General features: G+C 53.7%; 1 protein-coding gene across 1 annotated transcript; it reads left to right on the top strand.

The window, feature by feature from the left end:
- The first annotated feature begins 1,244 nt into the window (after window positions 1-1,244).
- Ssuh2 (ssu-2 homolog) lies at window positions 1,245-19,337 on the top strand. The gene is given in 13 exon segments (XM_010618675.1): window positions 1,245-1,276; window positions 6,006-6,064; window positions 6,067-6,102; window positions 6,467-6,548; window positions 7,930-8,059; window positions 8,666-8,726; window positions 9,855-9,979; window positions 11,106-11,168; window positions 12,599-12,684; window positions 13,638-13,730; window positions 14,123-14,228; window positions 15,037-15,144; window positions 19,191-19,337. Coding segments are annotated over 13 exon segments (1,128 nt in total).
- The last annotated feature ends 667 nt before the right edge of the window (window positions 19,338-20,004 follow it).

Here is a 20,004-nt window from a genome sequence, read left to right as displayed (position 1 = left end):
TATGAAGTAGGGAGATGGCAGATCATTTGCAGATGGGAAGAGGAACCATAGATGGAGGGAGGGAAAGGAGAGGAGAGCAAGAAGAAGTGAAAAGAATTAAGATGCGTTATGTATAAGTACCGACGTCACATAATGGGTGTGATCCTTATGTACAACAAACAGATACAGAGAGAGCCTCATGGAGCACAGGGGCCCAGCTCTGGGCTCAAGGTCACCATCCAAGACCTGCTCTGATCCAGTCACAAAGAAACAGTCCCCATGCTTCCCTGGGGGGAACAGGACCCCAGTCCTCACTGAAGAGCATCTGGCATATTTCCCAAGACCCCGCTGGGCACATCAATGCAAACTCAGAGCAGCTGTTTTCCCTGTGGCAGCACAGGGCCTCCTGGAGAGGCGGCTATCCCTGCTGTGGAGGGGTCACTGCCAAGGAGGTGGTGGGGTGGCGCTCACAGAGCCCCGGGGACTGGCTCGTAAGCTCTCCACTTCCAACACGGGCGTGCATCCCTGGGTGGTCACTGATAGACTCCTCCAGAGGCGAGGGAGGGACTTTCCAGGGTTGAGGTTCAAAGGGCCAGAGAAGACCTTTGAAATCCCCACATGTGGGGTTGGGACACAGCTCAATGGTAGAGAGTGCTTGGGCTCCATCCTTGGTATCTCCCCCCAAGCCCCACAGACAGTTCACAGGGGCAGTTAGCATGGCATACTGTGTTAGGGGCTGGCTTTGGGCATGACGGGCTGTGTGGCTTTGAAGCATCTCCTCCCAGTCTCAGATTCCGAGGTGACAAAGAGGTTGACACCCAAGTCTTCAAACCGAGTGCCTTCTCTCCCCACTGGGGAAGTCACCTCCCTGTGACTGTGAGCTCCTTCCGTGGGCCCCACTATGCTTACAAGTCGGTCTCTCACAGAAGTGCCACCAAGCTCTCCAACTGGGACGGAAGTCAGGAGTGTAGATCCCAGCTCTGAATTATGGGCAGGACATGTGTGTCCCCACAGAGGACTGCAGCAAAGACCAGGCAACCAGCAGCTTCCACAAGAATATGGCCAGAGTGGAGCCCCTGGGACGGGGAGGAGTTCCAGCTCTGGGGTCAGGATGGGGACTGGATGGAGACGGGTGGGGGTGGCTTGGCCTCTGTTGTATGCAGATATGGTAACAATGGGCTGTTGTGGGAGGGGTGAGTATGGTCCTCAGAGCCCTGCTGCCAGCCCTCGGGAGCACAGCACCTCTTTGGCTGGACCTCTGGACCATGGACAGGGACCCGAGTGAAGACGACAGTAAGTAGCACTTTGGGGCCTGGGTGCCTACCTGAGAGCTAGCCTCAGCCCCAGCATGGCCAGGTCTGCTCCGAGTTCCTGAGGGATCTACAGTCCTCCTCCTTGCCTTCCTTCCTCTCTTAGGTAAAGCCTATTTGCAGCCTGCTGCCTCTTCTTCCATTATTGATGAGGAGGCCAGGCAAAGCTAACATGCGGATTTGCTCCCTGACTCCCTTTCCCTAGATGACAGTGCCTCTTCCCCAGCCAAGTGTAAGTGCAAATAGCAGATTCTGACGTCAATCACTTTCTTGCTTTAGTAATGAACCTGCTTGTTTCATTATTGCTACCAAAACACAACCCAGGTGACCCCTTCCCGTCACAAGGACAGAAATACAATGGAATCTAAAGACTGCTTAAAAACATAGGAAGGAAATGGTATTTTAGAAGGAGCTAGGCTATGTTTGAAGAGAAGAAATTTTGGATCCTGAATTTGGAAGCAAATCAGCAATCAGGAGGATAGGGTTCGAATCCTGGTTCTGCTTTGACTGGCAGATCACTTGGGCCATCTTGGGCACATCCTTATCCTCTTCAAGTCTCAGTTTCCCACCTATGAGAAGACCTTAGTCGGGAGCTCATCATAGTCTGATGACCCTGAGACGTGGGCAGTTGCATGTGTGCCTTTGGGGATTGTAGAGGGAGCCTACAATCTTCACCCCAATCCCAAGAGGCTGTGACACATCTTCAGCGTCACCAGACACTGTGAACCCAGGGGGCCTTTGCAGATTCAACATGCTTTGCTGCCTCTACTGTTGGAATTATAAAGCTTTAGGTTTTAGAACTGAAATAATATAAAAGCAACCTATACTTAGAGCAACTCAGTCTAAATTTTGTTGGGTTCCTTTCCCTCATTGAAGTAGGAGACAGTATGGAGGTACCTTACTAAGCATTTGAAGAGATAATCTGTGATCAAATTATGTCTCTAGACCCTTGAAAAAGGAAACTGAGCTAACATAGGGGTGCACACCTGCAATCCCAGCTCTCGGGAGGCTGAATGAACCAGGAAGATTGCTGTGAGTTCCAGCCAGCCTAAACTACAAAGTGAGACCCTGTCTCAAAAAACAAAAACAAAGCACAAAGCAAACTGCTACTAATGGAAAAGTTGATCACTTGTGAGGTTTCCATATTGGTCTTGTGTGTGTGCGTTTTGTTGTTGTTGTTGTTGTTTTGGTACCAGGGACGGAACTCAGGAACTTGTGCTTTTGAGGCAGGTGGTGGAACCAACTGAGCTAAATCCCCAGCCTGGTCTTATGCTTTTTTATAAGCCCTCTGAGAACGAGATGAGTGATTTAACTCCTTCACAATTCTCAAAGCCCTGATTACGAAGTAGGGTCCTCTGCATGCTGGGTGCCAATGTGGTGGTACTCAGCTCAGCAATTAGGGTCCCCTGAAGGTGTGGGGCCATCCAAAAAAGGGCTTAGAAACCCCATGGGTGAACTGGAAATGGGGCGTCCTTTCTCCAGGCGTGATAAAGGGAGTCCGCTGCGGAATTTATGTAGTAAAAGTGTGCACGGAGATGAAGTGGCTGGCTGCCTGCCTCGTCTCATGGAGGTACCAAGGCTACTCCTTGCTCCACAGTTATTTATTTATTTATTTTTAGCTTCACCACATCCTGCTCTTCACAGTCCTGGGTATAAGTAGGTTACCTGCTCAAGGTTCCAGCAGAGAGCCAAAAGGGGGGAAAAATCCCTTTTTTCCCTGCACATCACATCTTTTGTAATTTCTTTTATTACAGACTGAAACCTTCCCAGATATAAGGAAGAGGATCTTTGAGTAAGGTAGTTTGTAACTCGAGCCCTCTGTAATCTTCAGAGGGGGCTTCTCAGGTTTAGGGCCATAAGGCCTGGGTTGCTGCTCCTTCCTGGGCATCAGACCCTGTGGAATTAGAGCACAGCTGAACAGAGCTCTCCAATCCGTGCTTCCCAGGGTCCCTGGCAGCCATCACCCTACTGTCTTGTCTTTCTGTCATGGTCTCTTGCATACCTCGAGTATCACTCAGGTCACAAGGCGCCCATGTGCTTGACAAAATGGGCACCCACCTGGTGCTCTGTGCCCGATACCCCCATGGGCCCACTGTGTGCCACTCTGTCAAGGTGACAGACGGAAACGGGCCGCGGAACAAACCTGCGAGTTCTATGGTCCTGGGGGCTACAGGGGCATGGTTTCTGTGACTCAAAACGACTTATCTGGAAGCATGGACAATTTCCCTAGATTGCTTTTACCATCTGGATTAAAAGGAATGGCATTTTCAAAAGAGAAAGCTAACAAGGTCATCCATTAATAGCCTCTTTCTTAGTAAGAAATATTCCTTTCTGAACAAAAGAAAAACCCTTGGTGGAGAGTGAGCTGAGACACTACCTTGTTGACTGTCTCTGCAAAGCTTTCTCAGCAGCCACCCCATGTTTGCATGGTGCCACAGAGATGCACGGGGTGAGGTAAGAGCCCCAGCCCCTGAGCTGGGAGTGAGGTTCTGAATTTTAAGCACTCTGCTCTTCCTCTCTGCTGCCAATGTTTGAACTGGGGCCCTGAGCAACATCTCTGGGCCCCATGTTCTCTGCAACCAGGGTAACTGGTTTGATGATGCATGTAAGACACAGCGTCTGCCCGTTCCTTGTGAGCCCCGGGCATGACACATGTATTAGGGTGTGGTGGCTCCACTGCCCTGAAACTCAGTCCCAGCACCACAGGAACAGGGACACAGCTAGATGCTAGTGAGGGGCACAACGCCCAGTGCCTACTGCACAATGCCCCGTGACGTTCCTGTTGTGCTGGCCGAGATCTGCATGGGAAATGACATATCCTCTTGTAGCTCAGGCTCCAGACCTTTATTCTCGTACATAGCATAATGGCGGGATTAATTTGGCTCTGAAGAGCTGTGACTGCTGCCCCAGAGGTCAGGGCAGGTCCCAGCTGATGGATGGATCTCTGACTTTCCAGCCTCTCATTCCTCCCCTCTTCCTGCCCTCTGTGTTTTGTTTTCAGGGCAGCATGGAAGCCACATGGCAATTCCCCGTGTTCTTGTCAAGACACCCAAGACTGCAGGGAGGGCCAGGCCACACCAAAGGACAGGGCTGTGCTAGTCACTCACTGTTCCCACCCTTGACATGAGCTCACATTGTTGTCCCCTCGTTCAAGAGAGCACAGTACAAGGGGAAACCCACCCTGCTCGGGTCCAAGCTCCTTCCAAGCATTGATGTAGTGCCAAAGCGCTGGGCACAGAGAGACACTGCACACAGACTTCCCTCAGAAGGCCACCAGGGGAAAGCGCCCACTCTCAGCTGGAGCACTTGGGTTCTGCACATCCTGTCCTAGTGACAGAGTCCAGGCCGAGTCACAGGCCACACCCACTTTCCTGAGCACTGTGCCTCTGGCCTTCTGACTGTGGCGGCACCTGCCATGGTTCCACAGAGTCCCGGACCCCAGAGAGGCTCTGCGCCAGCCCCGGCTCGTGACGTCCCTCCAGCCTTCCCCTAGGCGAGTGTGTCCACCAAGTCAGTAGCAGGCAGAGGAGAAGTGAGGTGCCACACCCAACCCACTGTGTCCCCCCAGTGCTGTACAACTGTGTCCTGCTGTGGCCGGCTTCACATGCTGATGGTCACACTGAGTCATGAAGACAGACTGTGCGGCCACAGTTTGAAGTGTAGTAAGTCCAGGTGGATTGTCAGATCAGAGACACCAGCATGCATCGGCCTCAGTGTGAGGCTTTGTGGACATGTCACTTTGCAGCACAGCCACATCTGTCCCTGTCTCCAAAGGCACTGTGTAGTCCCAACTCTCCTGCCCATCCTCCTCCACAGATGGCCAGCAAGGAGGAAGACCCCTAGAGAGGGGGGCAGTTGTTCTCGCTGTCAGAGGACAAGGACATTCTGGCTCTGGGGTAGGGGTAGAGAGGGGTTGTTCTTAGTGACACTTCTCCTTCCCTGTTATCAACCACATTTTTGGGGTTCCTTCCTCACACCCGATTTCCAGATTAGCCTGGGCTGCTCTCAGAACAAGACCTGCTCACTTTTCTAGACTCTGTTTTTACTGAACTTGAACAAACAGGAAATATTATTTTGTTTAGAGGCTTTAAAGCAGTGCCTCCCTACCCACCCTAAAAGGGTCTACGAGATGGGGTAGACCCACCAGACATCGGACCTGAGTCACTTTCCACTGACCATTTCACAGCCCACCCCATACAGTCAACTTCCTGGGATGGACTCGGCCACTAGAAAGGCAGAATCGGGCGTATTCATCAGCTATCCTGTCACTGGGACAAAATACCTGACACCACTTAAGGGAGGAGAGGCTTACTTTGGCTCATGATTTCAGGGGGTTCATTTCATGGGCAGCTGGCTCCAAGACAGAAACATCATGGCAGAAGGGCATGGTGGAGGAAGAGGTGCTCAACTCACGGTGGCTGGGAAGCAGAGCCAAGCTGCAGAACAGTGCTAGAGCAGAAGGGGTGAGGGACCACTGACAGTCCCCAAGGACACACCTGCAAGACCCATTCGCCTGACCTGGTCCTACCTCCTAAGGGCCTATTCAGCTGTGGCCTCATCCGTGTGCTAACCTGCCAGCCCCTACCCTGCAGATGTGTCCTGTGTCCTGGGATGCCAGTGGGAGGCTGATTTATTCACCTGGGCTTTCTGGAGCACCCACCTGCCCTGCTCAGCTTCCCTCAGTCCTCCCCAAGGCTCAGGACTGTCTTCCTGCAGGCGTGGGGGCCTCCGTTTCGAGGTCAAGAGCCCTCTGGCACCCCCCACTGAACTGCTGGAGGGCTGCCCAGCCACGACTGCCTTCTTCAGAGTGGCAGTAACCCTGGGGGTCTTCTGCAGGCTCTTCCTGGGGCTCATGCTAGGCATGAGCACATTTCTGTAGTAGGCAGGAGCTCAGGCGGCTCCCTTTCCCTGGGGCCTGGGGAAGCCCCTGGTCATACCAGGTGGGAAGGGAGGGGGCAGCCCCTGACAGTGACCAAGCCTGTCTCAGACCCCAGCAGCACTGGTTGTAGAATCAATCCCATTCATCTCACGTGAGCTCACGTGAGCTCAGATGTGCCCTTCTTTCTCCTCACATGGTCTTGCTTGAATGCAGCCAGCCTTTCCTTCTATCCCACAAACATTTGCTCTTTTGGGTGGCAGTTGGGCTCCTGACTTGTTCATTTCCTCCCCCGCCCCAGGACGGCAGATGCTTCTTCAACCTTCAGAGGCTCTGGGGAGGCCTTGGGAGCCACTGTCCTGGTCCTCCATCCTGGAACGCAGGTAAGGCTCAGGTTGAATATTCCCACATGTCACGCTAGCCCTATCAAAGCCCTCTTTGGCGATTCCTAACCCTGGCAATGCTTTAGGGTCCCTTGGGGGTACCCGCCCCATCCTTCACCTGCACAACCAGATTCTGCAGGGGTGGGGCTTGATAATCTGTATTTCACCAAGTCCTTCAGGCTGGTTAGCAGCAAAGCCAGAGTTGAAATCCACAACTGATACCAGAGATTCATAAACTCCAGCCCATGGGCCGAATCCAGGCTATTCCTGGAAGCAAAGTTTCATCGTGTCATAGTCACACTCATTGTTTGTCTCATCTGTGGCTGTTTTGGACTACAACAGCAGAGTTTACTAGTTGAGACAGGCTGCTGCCTGTGAAAGCTAAAATATTTACCATCTGGCCCGTTATTTCAAGAGTTTACTAACCCATGGTCTAGATCCCTGGGGGAGCCAGGGGTGGAGCTCAGGGTCCCCAGCCAACTTGGTATACAGAGATGGGGGAGCCGCCCCATTATGGGTCGGACCGAATTCCGAGAGAGTCTCCTGGGTGCCCCACTCTGCTGCTGCCAGAAACACCCTCCCCTGCTCCTGGCTGCCCCCATGGAGTGCTGGGCACAAAGCCAGCTTCCCCTGGGGTAGCATCTCTGCCATTCCAGCCCACAGTATGTCCCACTCTGCTGTCTCCTGCCTGGCCTGGTGGGTGTGGAGACACCAAGTGTCCAAGCAGGATCAAATGGCCCTCAGGGCTGCTGAGGAGATAGGGCAGATCTGAAGACGGGGGATGCAGGAAGGGGAGGCTTCTTACTGGAGGCATTGTGGGGAAGGTTTCACCAAGGGGCTGTGTTCTCATGGGAGAGGACTTTTCTAGGAGGAGGAAAGGGGTGTAGAGAGGGGACCCCAGCTCCTTCCCACCTGGGCCCTCATGCTGGGGCCCTTTGGTCACTGCTCATTTGGGATTTCCCCCTGTGTACCACGCCTAGCTCCTTGGTCCAGTCAGATTCCGGGAGGGCAGGAGCCTCATCCACCTTGTCTCTGCCTCCTCTACCCCAGGACATCCTCTCTCCCTTCCTCATCTGCAGAGGGGTACAATTCATCTCTACATGCTGGGGCTTGGTTCGGTTTTGGTTTTTGAGTTCTACAGCCTATCAGCTGCCTCCTAAGTTACACACTTCATCTGCTGTGCTTTCGCTGGCCTCTAGAACAAACTTTCGCCTTCTCATCCTATTGTCTGTCCCTCCTTCCCTCTGCTGGTTGCACTCTCCCCACTGGGCTCTGGTGAGCTTCACCGCAGCAGCATCAGGCCACAGTGCCTCCTCTTCTCTGCAAGACCTGGCCTGGATAAGCCCCAATCCCTCCGGAGACAAACCGCTTGTCTCAGCAGGGTCCCCATGGTGACGGAGGAGCTGGCCCGGGAGGCCCTCCTCAGCTTCGTGAGCTCCAAATGCTGCTACGGCAGGGCAGCCGCAGGTTCCCTCATCATCCAGGAGCTGAGGCAGCAGACACTCTGCAGGGTAAGGAGCCGGCGGGTTGTGAGACGTTGGGGTGAGGTGGGGCTGCGCGGTGTGGGTCGGGGAAAGAAGTCAGAGTGAAGGTGGCACGTGTGGACGTGGGGTGCTGAGACCCTTCTGCGGTTGCCGTGTTCTGCAGCCATGATTGATAATAACAAGAATAAACATCATGGACCATCACATGCGAGTTCAAATGCGCTAACGGCATGCAAAGCACATGGCACTCACGTCTTGTCAAGCTCTGCCATTACTCCAGGCAGGGCCATGTTGTCACCTGTCTCAGGAGGGACAGAAGTCTGGGGAGACAAAGTATGTGCCCCAGAACATGCAGCCAGAGGAGAAAGAGCCAGGCTTTCTCTCTCTCTCTCTCTCTCTCTCTCTCTCTCTCTCTCTCTCTCTCTGGATTGAACCCAGCACTTTTGCACTGAGCTACATCTCCAACTCTTTTAATAATGATTTTATTTTTGTGTGAGGGCCTTACTAAGTCACTAGATTGCCAAGACTAGGCTCAACCGTGCCATCCTCCTGTCTCAGCTTCCCAGAGTGCTGGGGTTACAGGTGTGCACTACTGTGCCCAGCTAACAGACGTGCTGTTTTTCCTCTTGGTAGTACCGACTGGAGACCTTCAGTGAATCCAGGATAAGTGAATGGACATTTCAACCCTTCACTAGTAAGTCAGCTGTCTGAGCTCAGCTTGGGAGCAGATAAGGAGACGCTGGTGGGAAATCCAAGCCTGGGATGAGCTCAGCTGCTCATGCAGACTGAGATGCTCATAATGTTGGAGCTGTGGCCTCCCCACCCCTGTAAATCACAGGGCAACTTTGTCTCAGGCTCCCCAGTGCTGATCTCAGGAGATGCTTCTTTGCCCCTGGCCATAGAGAGTGTGGGTGCTCGGGCAGCATCGCCCCAACTCTACCCAACTATGAACCCCTGAAGTGTCTAGACACCCCCCCAGGCTCTCCTTCCCTCGGCCCCCCAAGTCTGTGGTTCCCTCTTGGGGAAGCCCTGGCCCTGTCTGCTTTCTCTGCTCAGCCACTCAGCCCATCCTGTGAGACTCTGCCCACGTGTTACCCTCTCTGAAGCCTTTTGGCTGCTGTTCCTCCCCAGCAGGACTGGCCAGGCTTCTGAGTTTTCAGAGCCCTTTGCACAGCTCTTCTGAAGAGCACCTTGATGCACCTCCCCCCAGCAGCAGAAGAGGAGACGGAGTGGTGGTGGGGATCTCGGTGACAGACGACAGCTCTTGCCCATGGATCCCTCAGTCTGTCCCAGCCCTGTGCTAAGCATTTTATAAATGTTCTTTTGTCTAACTTTTGCTGTCGTCCTCTATGGTAGGTGCCACCATTATCCCCATTTTAGAGGTGGGGGGACAGAAGCACAGGGAGGCTGAGCAGCTTGCCTTGAGTCCCGTGGCAAGGGAATGGAAGTCACACCCAGCTGTGCCCCACTCAAAAGCCTGGAGCGCTCAGCCGGCGTCTGAGGAGACCTTGCGCACTCCTTTCTTTCTCTCTTTTTCACTTCTGAAGGTTGAACTCAGGGCGTTTTCATTGAGCTTCATCCCCCATCCTTTTAAAATTTATTGTGAGATAGCATCTCATTGAGCTGCTAAGTTGCCCAGGCTGGGTACAGATTTGGGATCTTCCTGCTTCAGCTTCCCAGAGCGCTGGGATGACTGGTGTGGGCTGGCTTGTGCACTATTTCTGCAGCCCTTGGGACTTGGCCTAATGCCTGCTTGGTGAATAAATAAAGTCCTGTCCCTGTTGCCCTTCGCTGCTTTTATAATGATCCCTTTCTGTGTCAGACCACGTGGTTGACAGCCCACACAGAGGAACCTTGCCCAAGCTTTGGGACATCAAGGTCCAGGTCCCCCCGATGTTCCAGGAGGACACCAGGAAGTCCCAAGTGCCTCACTCCTCCCTGGTCAAGGTAAGTGGTTGATGGAATATTTGCTCCTTTCAGACTTTCCATGTTCTGCTTGCTTCTTATCCTCTCAGAAAAGAAACCTCCATCCATCCTGGTTGTTGTTGTTCAGTCATAAGTAAGCATTTATTCACAGTAAGGTACTTAAAGTACTTATTTAAAGTATTTAAAACCCTGGATGTACCACAGACTTGTACAGAATCCCATCTGAATTAGGGGTGGGCATTCTCACAGCCGGAAGCCCATTCCATCCATAGAACTGTTCCCAGCTTCAGATGCTGAGCAGAGCTTAGGAATATTCCATGACTGTTTGTTTGTCCTGATGGTATATAACCTAGGGCTGACTCAAACTTACATAAATAAATGTTAAAACATTATTGGCATTTCCCTAGGAAATCAGCAGGAAGCAACCTTTAGCTCTCGTGTGTGGGAGCAACAAAAGCACGGCGGGGATAAGGGGAGCCCAGTGTGTGAACCACATTTTAGATTCTCTTCTCCTCTAACTACTGCCTGTTTTCAGGGCTTGACCAGGAAGGGGCTTTTTACTCTTATGTTTTTTTGTTTTTTTGAGACAGGGTTTCACTAGGTAGTTGAGACTGACCTGGAACTCACTATGTAGCCCAGGCTGGTCTCAAACTCACAGTGATCCTCCTGCCTTAGCCTCCCAAGTGGTGGGATGACACCCGGCTTTACTCTTGGGTTTTGGTAGAGTTATAAGATGAAATAGACTTGGAGAGGGCAAGAAAGCATCCCAGAGCTGTTTTTCTTGAGTGATTATTAAACTCGAGTAGCAAGCTCATTGCTGTCGCGCCCACACTGCCCAGGATGTGCGGCTCCTGTTCCACCTCGTCACCAGAGGGACAGGCACCTTCAGACGTGCTGGTTTAGGCCCAGGCCAAAGTCAAGGCTCCAAGAATCCCCTTCCGGGCACTCAGGACTGATGGAGCCAGGCTTGAAGGAGGTGGGACAGGCTCTCCTCAGCCCTCGGGACCCTTCCGTGTCCCAGGAGGGCCATTCCTTCCGTGCTGTCCTCTTCTCTGGCTCTGAACCTGCACTTCTGCTTAAGAGGGCTGCACCCTGGCAGGGGTGGGGTGCTTGGAAACTGGGTCTGAGGTGAGCACTTTGCTTTCAGGACTGCCACAAGTGCTGTGGGCATGGGCGGTACAAATGCAGTGGCTGCCATGGTGCCGGCACGGTGAGTCACATTTGGGTCCCCAGGAGGAAATGATCGTACTGTCGGGAGAGGACAGGAACCCAGGGATGAGCCAGGACCCGGGTCTCCCTGAATGACAGGACCGTCTCAACAATCATCCTCCCTTTCTGGTCTTCCATTTTCCTGCTGGTTGTGGTGATGCACACTTGTGATCCTAGCTCTCTGGGAGGCTGAGGCAGGAGGATTGCAACTGAAGCACAGCCCAGGTGACTTAGCAAGAATCTGTCTCAAAATAAGAAATAAAAAGGGCCGAGGATGTAGCTTAGTGCAAAGAACCATCTGGGGTTTAATCCCCTGTATTGCAAAACAGCGGGTTCCTCATCTATAAAGCGGGTGTCTTAGTGACCCTTGCACTTGCACAGTTCCACTTTAGTTTTCCTCTTTTTCTCATCCATCCCCCAGCACCCATTGATCACCTGCTTAGAGCACCCATTGATCACCTAAGAAAACTGAGCCCTGGTCCTCCCAGAACCCCCTTGGTGGGCTGATCTGTACCAGCACTTGTAGTTGACGAGGCTTTGAGAGGTGTGGGACCTGGGGCTTATAAACCTTCTTTGGGCACAGCCTAGGCTGTGGAGGTCCTGCAACCTAGGCTTAACCAATGACATCGCAAATGTTATTTCCTAATAAGGTCCCATGCTGAGGTTACTGCAGACTCGAATTTGGCTGAATTTGAGTTTAGCCCAGCACAGGCGTGCAGCAGACACCCAAGACTTTGAGCTCCTTCCCAGAAGCCTCTGGGACCCTTGACTGTCCCTGGAGGAAGACCCCATTCCCCGTGTGCTCCCAGCTATGCCCAGACAAATCCTCCTCATGGGTCACATGCTGATCACTGGCCACCCTCACCTGTGTCTTGTGCTGCTCTCTTGCTGGCCATCTTCTGCTGGGTGTCCCTGTCCTTCAGCTCATGTGCTGCTCCAAGTTCCACAGTGGCCCATGCCTGGCTTTTCTCTCCCCTCCTGCGTCCTCACTCCTGCCATCTGCTCCTGGTGGCTTCCCTGGATCCACCTCCCAGGGGTCTTTCTTCTCCTCCTCCTTTCTGGGAGCCTCTAGTCTCCACTGAGCTCTGTCTGGGCTGCCTCTGGAGCCATTTCCCAAAGTGACCCCCGTGCCCATCCTCTCCCTCTTGTCCTCGATATAAGGAAGGTCCCTGCCAGCTCCTGCGCTCCCTGACCTTCTTGACACTGGGGAGGGTGTGTCTGGGGATTGGGGATGGAGCAGGCAGGAGGCTGATATCTCAGAAGAGCGGGGATCTATTGACGTGGAATCTGAGGGCCCCCACATCTGACCCTCCCGTGCTCAGAGGGAGTGACCCACACCGGGTCAACAGGCTGGGGTCTGCCCTGGCACCAAGTGCCCTGGGCCCTGCTTCCCAGCAGACAGCCCACGCCTGAGGCTGGGGTTGTCCACAGGTGAGGTGTCCAGCATGCAGCGGAGCAAAGCGCAAAGACCGGCCACCCCGGAAGTGTCCCATGTGCTCAGGCTCTGGCAGGCGCAGGTAGGAGTGAGTGAGTCCCCTATCTGCAGGGGATGTGGCCTGGCTCTCTGGCTCCTCATTTTCCACTTTCTGTGTCCAGCTGTGTCGCCAGGCTTTGGTGCAGAGCACTGAGCTCCGCTCAAGGCCTGGCATTCCCAGATAACAGGCACTCAGCTAGCAGTATGTGCCAGGCATGGTGAACCCACCAAAGTACCATCACTTGGGAGGCTGAGGCAGGAGGAATGCTTCAAGTTCAAGGCCAGACTGGGCTACATAGGGAGTTCAAGGCCAGCCTGAACTACAGAGTGAGACCGTGTGGGCAGGTGTGAGGAAGGAGGTTTGGGTGGGGGGTGCTTCTCTCTGTCCCCACAGGGAAGTGGTTATCCAAAAACACCAAAGGGCAATTCTTACCTCTGAGGAGCAGGTGCTGAGCAAAGTCCTGTTTATGAATTTATATCAGGGCCTGAATAGAACAAGGCAAATTGATTGATTAAACAGCCAACAATGCTCCTTCTTTGCTTATGGCATTTTGTAAGTAAGTATGCCCTGTAATGTGCTTATAAATCTTTAAAGAGAAACAAAATCAGGAGGAGGGAGAATATTAAAAGCTGGGTTGGTAAATGATACCTGTGGCTCATCCATCCTTCCTTCTGGAAACTGGATGGTAAAGCTTGGGGCACTTTCACCAGGATTAGGGAAGAAGTTCTTCTTTTCAGAAAGAAACTGAGGTTTCATCTGCCAGTGTGGGGAAAATCAGTCTAAACAGGTGTGAGCAAAAAACACATTTACAGGCTCAAGCACCAGTGAGCTGGATGGAGAGCGGTGGCCCAAAAGGGGTAAGGCCAGCCTCAGAGGAATAAGGGGTGGGCGATGGGCAGGAGGCACCCGCCGCCCACCTCTAGGAGCCGATGCAGGGGCCTCGGGAGCTTCCCGGGCTCTGCGAGCTCCTGATCAGTGCTGACTGTGGCCCTCAGATGCAGCATGTGCTCCGGGAGAGGGAGCAAGATGTGCTCCACCTGCAAGGGGGAGCGGAAGCTGGTGCACTTTGTCCAGCTGGTCACCATGTGGTACGTGGCAGCCCCTCTGCACCAGGGCTGAAGGAGGGGCTGGGGATGTGGCCGAGAAACCACTTGGTGGGGCTTCTGTGGTGCAGAGAGCTTCCAGGACCTGAGGAGGAAAGTCCTGGGGAGGGGACATAGGAGGGGTGGCCCCAGGGGACCCTGAGAGGGCAGGCACCGTGGTTGCTTTGCAGCGAGCGTGTCCTGTGCCAGGCAGCATGCTGAGCACCTGCAGAAATGCACAGAAGGTCCCTGAAGTGGATGTGCAGCCTCCTTTCCTCACTCCCCACCATGCAAGGCGGATACTGAGGCTGACAGAGGCCTGGGAACCCCCGGGCTTCCTCTTCTGTGTGCTGCACCCTGCTGCCCTGCTCCTGGCCACCCTTCCTCTCTCCCTCCAGGAGGAACAGCCTGTTTGAGTTCGTGTCTGAGCCCCACCTCGACTGCCCCAGGGAGCTCCTGGCCAAAGCCAAAGGAGAAAACCTCTTCAAGGATGAGAACCCGGTGGTAAGGAGGGCTCTGAGGGCAGGGGAACGCTCTTCCCACCAGTGTCGGGGCTGCAGTCACTGGCAGGCTGGAAGCCCACTGCCTGGCAGGAGCGAGGCCCCTGAGCCCTTTGGTCCCTGATGCCTGGACGTGGGAGGGGCTAGTGGTGAGACTAGGCCTCACCTAGGATCAGGCTGAGGGCTTGGACTGTGCATGCTGTAGAAGCAGACTTCTCTTGGACACCCACTGCTTGTTTATACATCATCTACTGCTGCCTTCTTGCTCCTGGGGCAGAGTTGAGGAAAAACAGATTATGTGGCTCACAAAGCCACGTACTGTCTGAGCCTTTGATGCCCTGGTCAGGGCCTACGGGGAACAAGCTCTGAAAAGCAGGGACCATGGCGGTGACCACCCTGCCCTCAGTGTCCACAGCAACACCAGGCCCCGGTGGATGCTGAGCAGGTGCTTTTGGAGGGCGGAGGGACAGGGCTGTGGCTCAGCAGTTTCAAGGACAGCAAAGAGCCCTGGAGGACAGGCCCACTCTCAAAGTGGAGGAGCCTCAGCACAGCCCAGGGTCACAGGCCCTGGGGAGTGGTCCCCTCGTCCTTGGATTTTCCGTAGGCTGACTGCTAGCTCTAGGGTTTACTGATGGTGCACAGTGTGTCTGCGGCTCACACACAATGCTAGGCACACAGTAGGTGGTTTCAGTGTTTGAGTGAGGAGTGAATCTGATTTCCTTTGCAGCCACATAGCACAGATCCCAAAGCCCAAGGCTCCAGGTGCTGGTGCTGTGGGTCTGAGAAGGTGAGGTGATCCGTGTCTCCCCCAGGTATACCCCATTGTGGACTTCCCCCTGAGGGACATTTCCCTGGCCTCCCGGAGGGGCATTTTGGAGCACAGCTCTACCCTGGCCTCCCGGGGACGCATCCTGCAGCAGGTGAGTGAAGGGCGGGGGGTGCTGACTGGCTCTCACTCTCTTCCTGGGCCCTGACTCTGGGGATTAGGTCTGGCACCGTCAGCTGCGGGCATCCAGGGCCAGGCAGGGTGCTGTCCCTCAGTCATCAGAAGGGAAAACTGAGCCTTGCTATCTGCCTGGGGGCTCTTTCCTGTTACTGTAGGGCTGAGGAAGGGGAGGCAGGGCCAGGACAGGGTAGGGGGGAGAAGGCAGAAGTACCAGCTGCACCATGGGGCAGAGGGCAGGCCCTGTGGCCAACTATCCCAAGGCTGGGCTCTGTGACACACTGTGTGATTTTTATTCTGACTTCTGGTTTTCAGTCGGGAGGATAGTTGGAGATTCAGGTCAGAGGCTGGGCTAGACCCTGGAACCCCGCGCAGCTCCAGCCCCACCTGCTCCCAGCAGCCCTGCTCATGTGGTTTATTCTGATGGGCACTAGGTGGCAGTGCTCCCCACCCTGTCCCAAGTCCCCAGGTGAGGCTCTGAGCGGCCCTCCCCTCGACATTCTGCTGGCTGGGGACCTCACAGTGGGAGCTGGGGCCTGTCGTAGAGCCCTTTGATGGGACCTGTGGTCGGGCCTGGGCCAGCAGATGGTATTGGACCCTGGGTCTCTGGCATCCTGACATGGTCCCAGGCCAGCTGCGTCCTTGTGAGTCTGGTTTCTCAGCTGGATTCAGAGGTCTTTGGCAGAGAGGAAGGACTGGCCTCAAAATGCTGGGCACGTGCTGCTCAAGGTGTTACTCTTCTCCCTGTCCTCTGCAGGGAGGGAGTCTCTCTCTCTCTCTCTCTCTCTCTCTCTCTCCGACTCTCCTGTTTGCAGAGGTGAGAAAGGCACATTTTTAAAGAATTATAGGGCCCAAGTGGGCCGGGAAGTAGAGATCATACAGGTGGGACATAGCACACTTACCCATGCCCAGGCAGACGGTCTCAGCGGGGAAGCGGCCCCCATCCAGAGACACAGCCACCACTCAGCTGTGTCAGCACAGGGTCAGAGGGCCCAGACCTCCTGATGTCTGGCTCTTTACACAAAACCTTCCAATTTGTAGGTATTGACAACAAAATTCCAAAAGAGCTGAGAACTCTGAAGGGGCTGATGGGCATGCTCAGGCTTGCCCTGGTCTGATCCAAAGTCACGACTTCACATAAAGGAGAGGAGGCCCAGAGAGTGGTGGTGCTTTGCCAAGGCCTTACAGCCTCTCAGTAGCAGCTCTGGGAGCCACACGGCTTCGGCTCACAGGGATGCTCCAGCCAGGTGTAGGATTGAGGGCCCTGGTCGCTGGGGACAATGTACTTACCAGGTTAGCACCAGCTTCCGACTTGAGCTCTGATTTCCCATCCCTGGGCTTCCTTATCTCTAAAATGAGGGGAGGTGGGGTCAGGTGTGCATGCGCGCCTGTAATCCCAGCACCCTGTGAGACTGAGGCAGGAGGATCTTAGGTTCAAGCCCAGCCTGAGCAACTTAGTAACTGAGGACAACTGCCAGCTTCTCCTCTGTCTGTTCCGACAGCAGCTGTCGGCTTACGTGATGCCTCTGCACTGTCTACCTGAAGGCCAGGGAGCCACAGCTCTTTGAATCTCCAATCCTGGGAACTGAGGGCTCAGCCTTATGGGCACACTGCCTCGTGTGTGGCCAGGATGGTCTCTAGAGGAGTTGAGCTGGAAGCCAGGGCTGGGAGCAAGAGCAGATTGGAGGGAGGCTGGAAGGCATGAGGCTTTCCATAGAATGATTTCCCAAGAAGCTCTGACTTGGGTTGCAGTCAAGAGCACCAAAAAATGAGGCATCCACTCAGGGTCTGGAAGAGGCTGCAAAAGGAAGGAGGGAGGGAGGCTGGGACACCACAGACTTTAATTCAGTGATCACTTTTTTTTTTTTTTTTCTGGTGGTGCAGGGAACAGAACCGAGGACTTTGCACACACAGGGCAAATCCTCTGCCACTGAGCCCTAGCCCCAGCCTGACTTTGTTTTACTTAGGAGGAAAACAATTTAAAATCTTTTTTAGACTTCTCACTTGGCATCTGGCAAAACTGGGGCCCAGGAAGGGGACAGGACCTGCTACTGAGATCACATAGTTTGGGGTGGCCAGTCTGGGCCTGGGACGTCGGTCTCTGGAGTCTGCCCCTGCAACACTGTCCCCTCTCTAGCACCACAAGTTGTTTATGGACAAATTCAGGAGGCTGAAAGTGCAGGTGAAAAAGCAAGGCACATTTTTCTTGAAAGAGGGACATAATGGTACATAGAAGCCACTTCCGTGAGTCCTTTTTCTAAACTTCCCTTTGGCCCCAAAGCTGAAGACAAAGCTTCTTGCCAAGATTTCAGTCAGGGTGCAGAAGACAGTGAGCAGAATCCAGTCGTGAGAACACAGATGCCATTACAACTCCCTGGCCAGGGCCAGGGACCTGAGATGGGACTCTGTCCCCTGTAGGCACAGCCATGTTGCGCAGAAACAGCCACCTACAAGACAGTGTGGAGAGCTGCTGCGGTCCTGAACAGTCTATGGTCTCAACTCAGACCTTTCCAGCCAAGAGGGTCGGACAGCAATGAGGGGAGGAGGTTCTGCCTCGTGATCTTAGAGAAAGTCAGGAAATTAGAGCATGAGGCCATCTCAGCAGAGTATCTATGACCTTCTTTGCGCCCCTTAGTTTTCATATCGGCGTTTCTGGAAAGATTACCTTCCTTTTGTTTCCAAGACTGTTACTAGGATACATTTCTAGCAGAGGAGGAAGATTCAGTCTTCCAGCCTGGCTCAGTTTTCTCGGCAACTCTGTGAAAGAGTTTTTACCCCATTTCGTAGGTGAGGAAGCTGAGGTCCAGAGGACTGGAACACAAGATTGTGTGGAGAGCCCAAGGGAAACTCCCTCCCTGATCCCGATTCCCCTCTACTCCTGCAGTCACCTGCCCCACTGCTCAGGAGCCCAGGGGAAGCTTCCCTCTGGGAGACAGCATCCAGCATGGGTGGCCACCCTACTCTGCCAGGACCCCCAAGCCATCCCCACAGCAGAAGCACCTGGCTCTTCCCCGGGGAGGGACTTCCTGCCAGCCCACCTCTCCCCATGCTTGGGATCCCCAAATCTGACAACGTAATGGGGAGATTCTTACCCAAATGGCACAGGGGCAGCCTTAGGAAGTCCCTGAACAGGCTCCTCTTACGTCCTCCTCACCTGCCTACATCAGCTGTGCAGGCTCAGGGTCAGTAAGAAAATAGCCCTGGAAGCTGACAGCGGCGTGCTCAGTGTGCTGTCCCCACCCGGGCTCTGTGCTCAGTCCTGCCTCCGGATTCAGGGCACACAGGATCACTCATGGGGGAAGTGCACGCTCTGGGACATTTAAAAGGCAGTGTGTGCCCGGGAGGGGATCTGAGTATTAATGGGTGCAGCTGTGGTGAGGGACTGGAGCTTGAACTGGTCATCTCCCGAACCTGAGCTTTTGCGAGCCCATCTGCCTCAGTTTCCCCATCTGTGAGAAGCAGCCAACACTTGAGAAACACTTCGCCCAAGTCAGGGCCTGTATAAAACTGGTGGAGCGAGGGAGGTCTGAGAGCACAGCTCTACACAGCCCATCAAGCTTGAGGTTCCTCTAGTAGTGATGTTTTATTTTAAAATTTAACCCAGAATTTAGAAATCACTACCTAGTACCTCTGTGAGAGTTTCAGGATAAACAAGTTTAAGATAACTTTATCATCTGCCAACTTCCTCCTGCATTTCTGCTTAAAGTTAGTGGTCTGGAAGATGTTGCGTCTGGCTGGTGGCTTTCCCTGGGGCTGATTCTGCCCCACTTGGTAAGACAGGGACTCTGATGGCAGCTGAAGATGAGAAGTCAGTTTTTCCCAGAGTTTAGGGTATGGAAAGGGGCCGAGTGGAACACAAATCTAGACAGGCAGATTGGACTCCGCAGCCCACTCCAGAGTTCATGCCCACCTCGGAGCGTGGACTTTATCCCACAGGCAGCAGGGAGCTACTGAAGATTCCAGAGCGGGTGTCTGACTGGAACAGAACGCTGAAGTTTGTTCCATGAACGTTTGCTTCCTCAGCGCCAGACCATCGAGCTGGTCCCCCTCACGGAAGTTCGTTACTGGTACCAAGGGAAGACCTCCGTCTACTACGTCTATGGCACTGACCACCAGGTGTACGCGGCGGCTTACCCTGCACGGTGCTGCTGCACCTGTACCATCGTCTGACCACGCGTCTGTCCCCAGGGCCCCTCCTCGCCTGCTGGGGCGGGTGCTGAGGTCTGACTCGCACATGGTTGCCATGTTGGAGAGCCACCTGCAAACCCTGTGTGCCTTCTAGAAAGGTGGGCGGAGCCTGTCTCAGCCACCTGTAGGGATTCACCTCCTTTGGGACAGAAGCCGGTTCCCTGTGGTGCTCGTGTAGGGAGGTCACTTAGTCAACAGGGGAAAGGCTCTTCAGTTACTATTGGAATGCTAATTTTTATTTAATGCTAATTTTTTATTCTGCTTGTTCTTTGGGTTTTTTTCCCCCTATATGCCTTACTTGAAATGACTGCTGAACTTCTTTCTGCTCGTAATACAGATCAGGGCACTGTAAGTGGGTAGAATGAGCTGGTAATTTTCTTGCTACACCTCATGTAGGAGGCCTGAACACTGAAATACATGTATTTTCTAAAAATGACTCTCTTCTAATGTCTGATTTATATTTCAATTTAAGTTGCATTCTAAAAATTATATATAATTATATGCCATACACATATATTATTCATAAGTATATGAATTTTATTTTAGGACCCAAAGGAAACATCATGTCTGCTAAGGTTGACCTGAAGGCCCATATACGGTGTTGGCTTGTAAACCCAACCCTGATCCTCACTGGGAGGAAGTGGGTGGG

The sequence above is a fragment of the Fukomys damarensis genome, unplaced genomic scaffold (assembly GCF_012274545.1).
Source record: "Fukomys damarensis isolate Sample0158 unplaced genomic scaffold, DMR_v1.0_HiC HiC_scaffold_24, whole genome shotgun sequence".
Taxonomy (NCBI): domain Eukaryota; kingdom Metazoa; phylum Chordata; class Mammalia; order Rodentia; family Bathyergidae; genus Fukomys; species Fukomys damarensis.
This window is presented reverse-complemented; position numbering and strand designations above follow the sequence as displayed.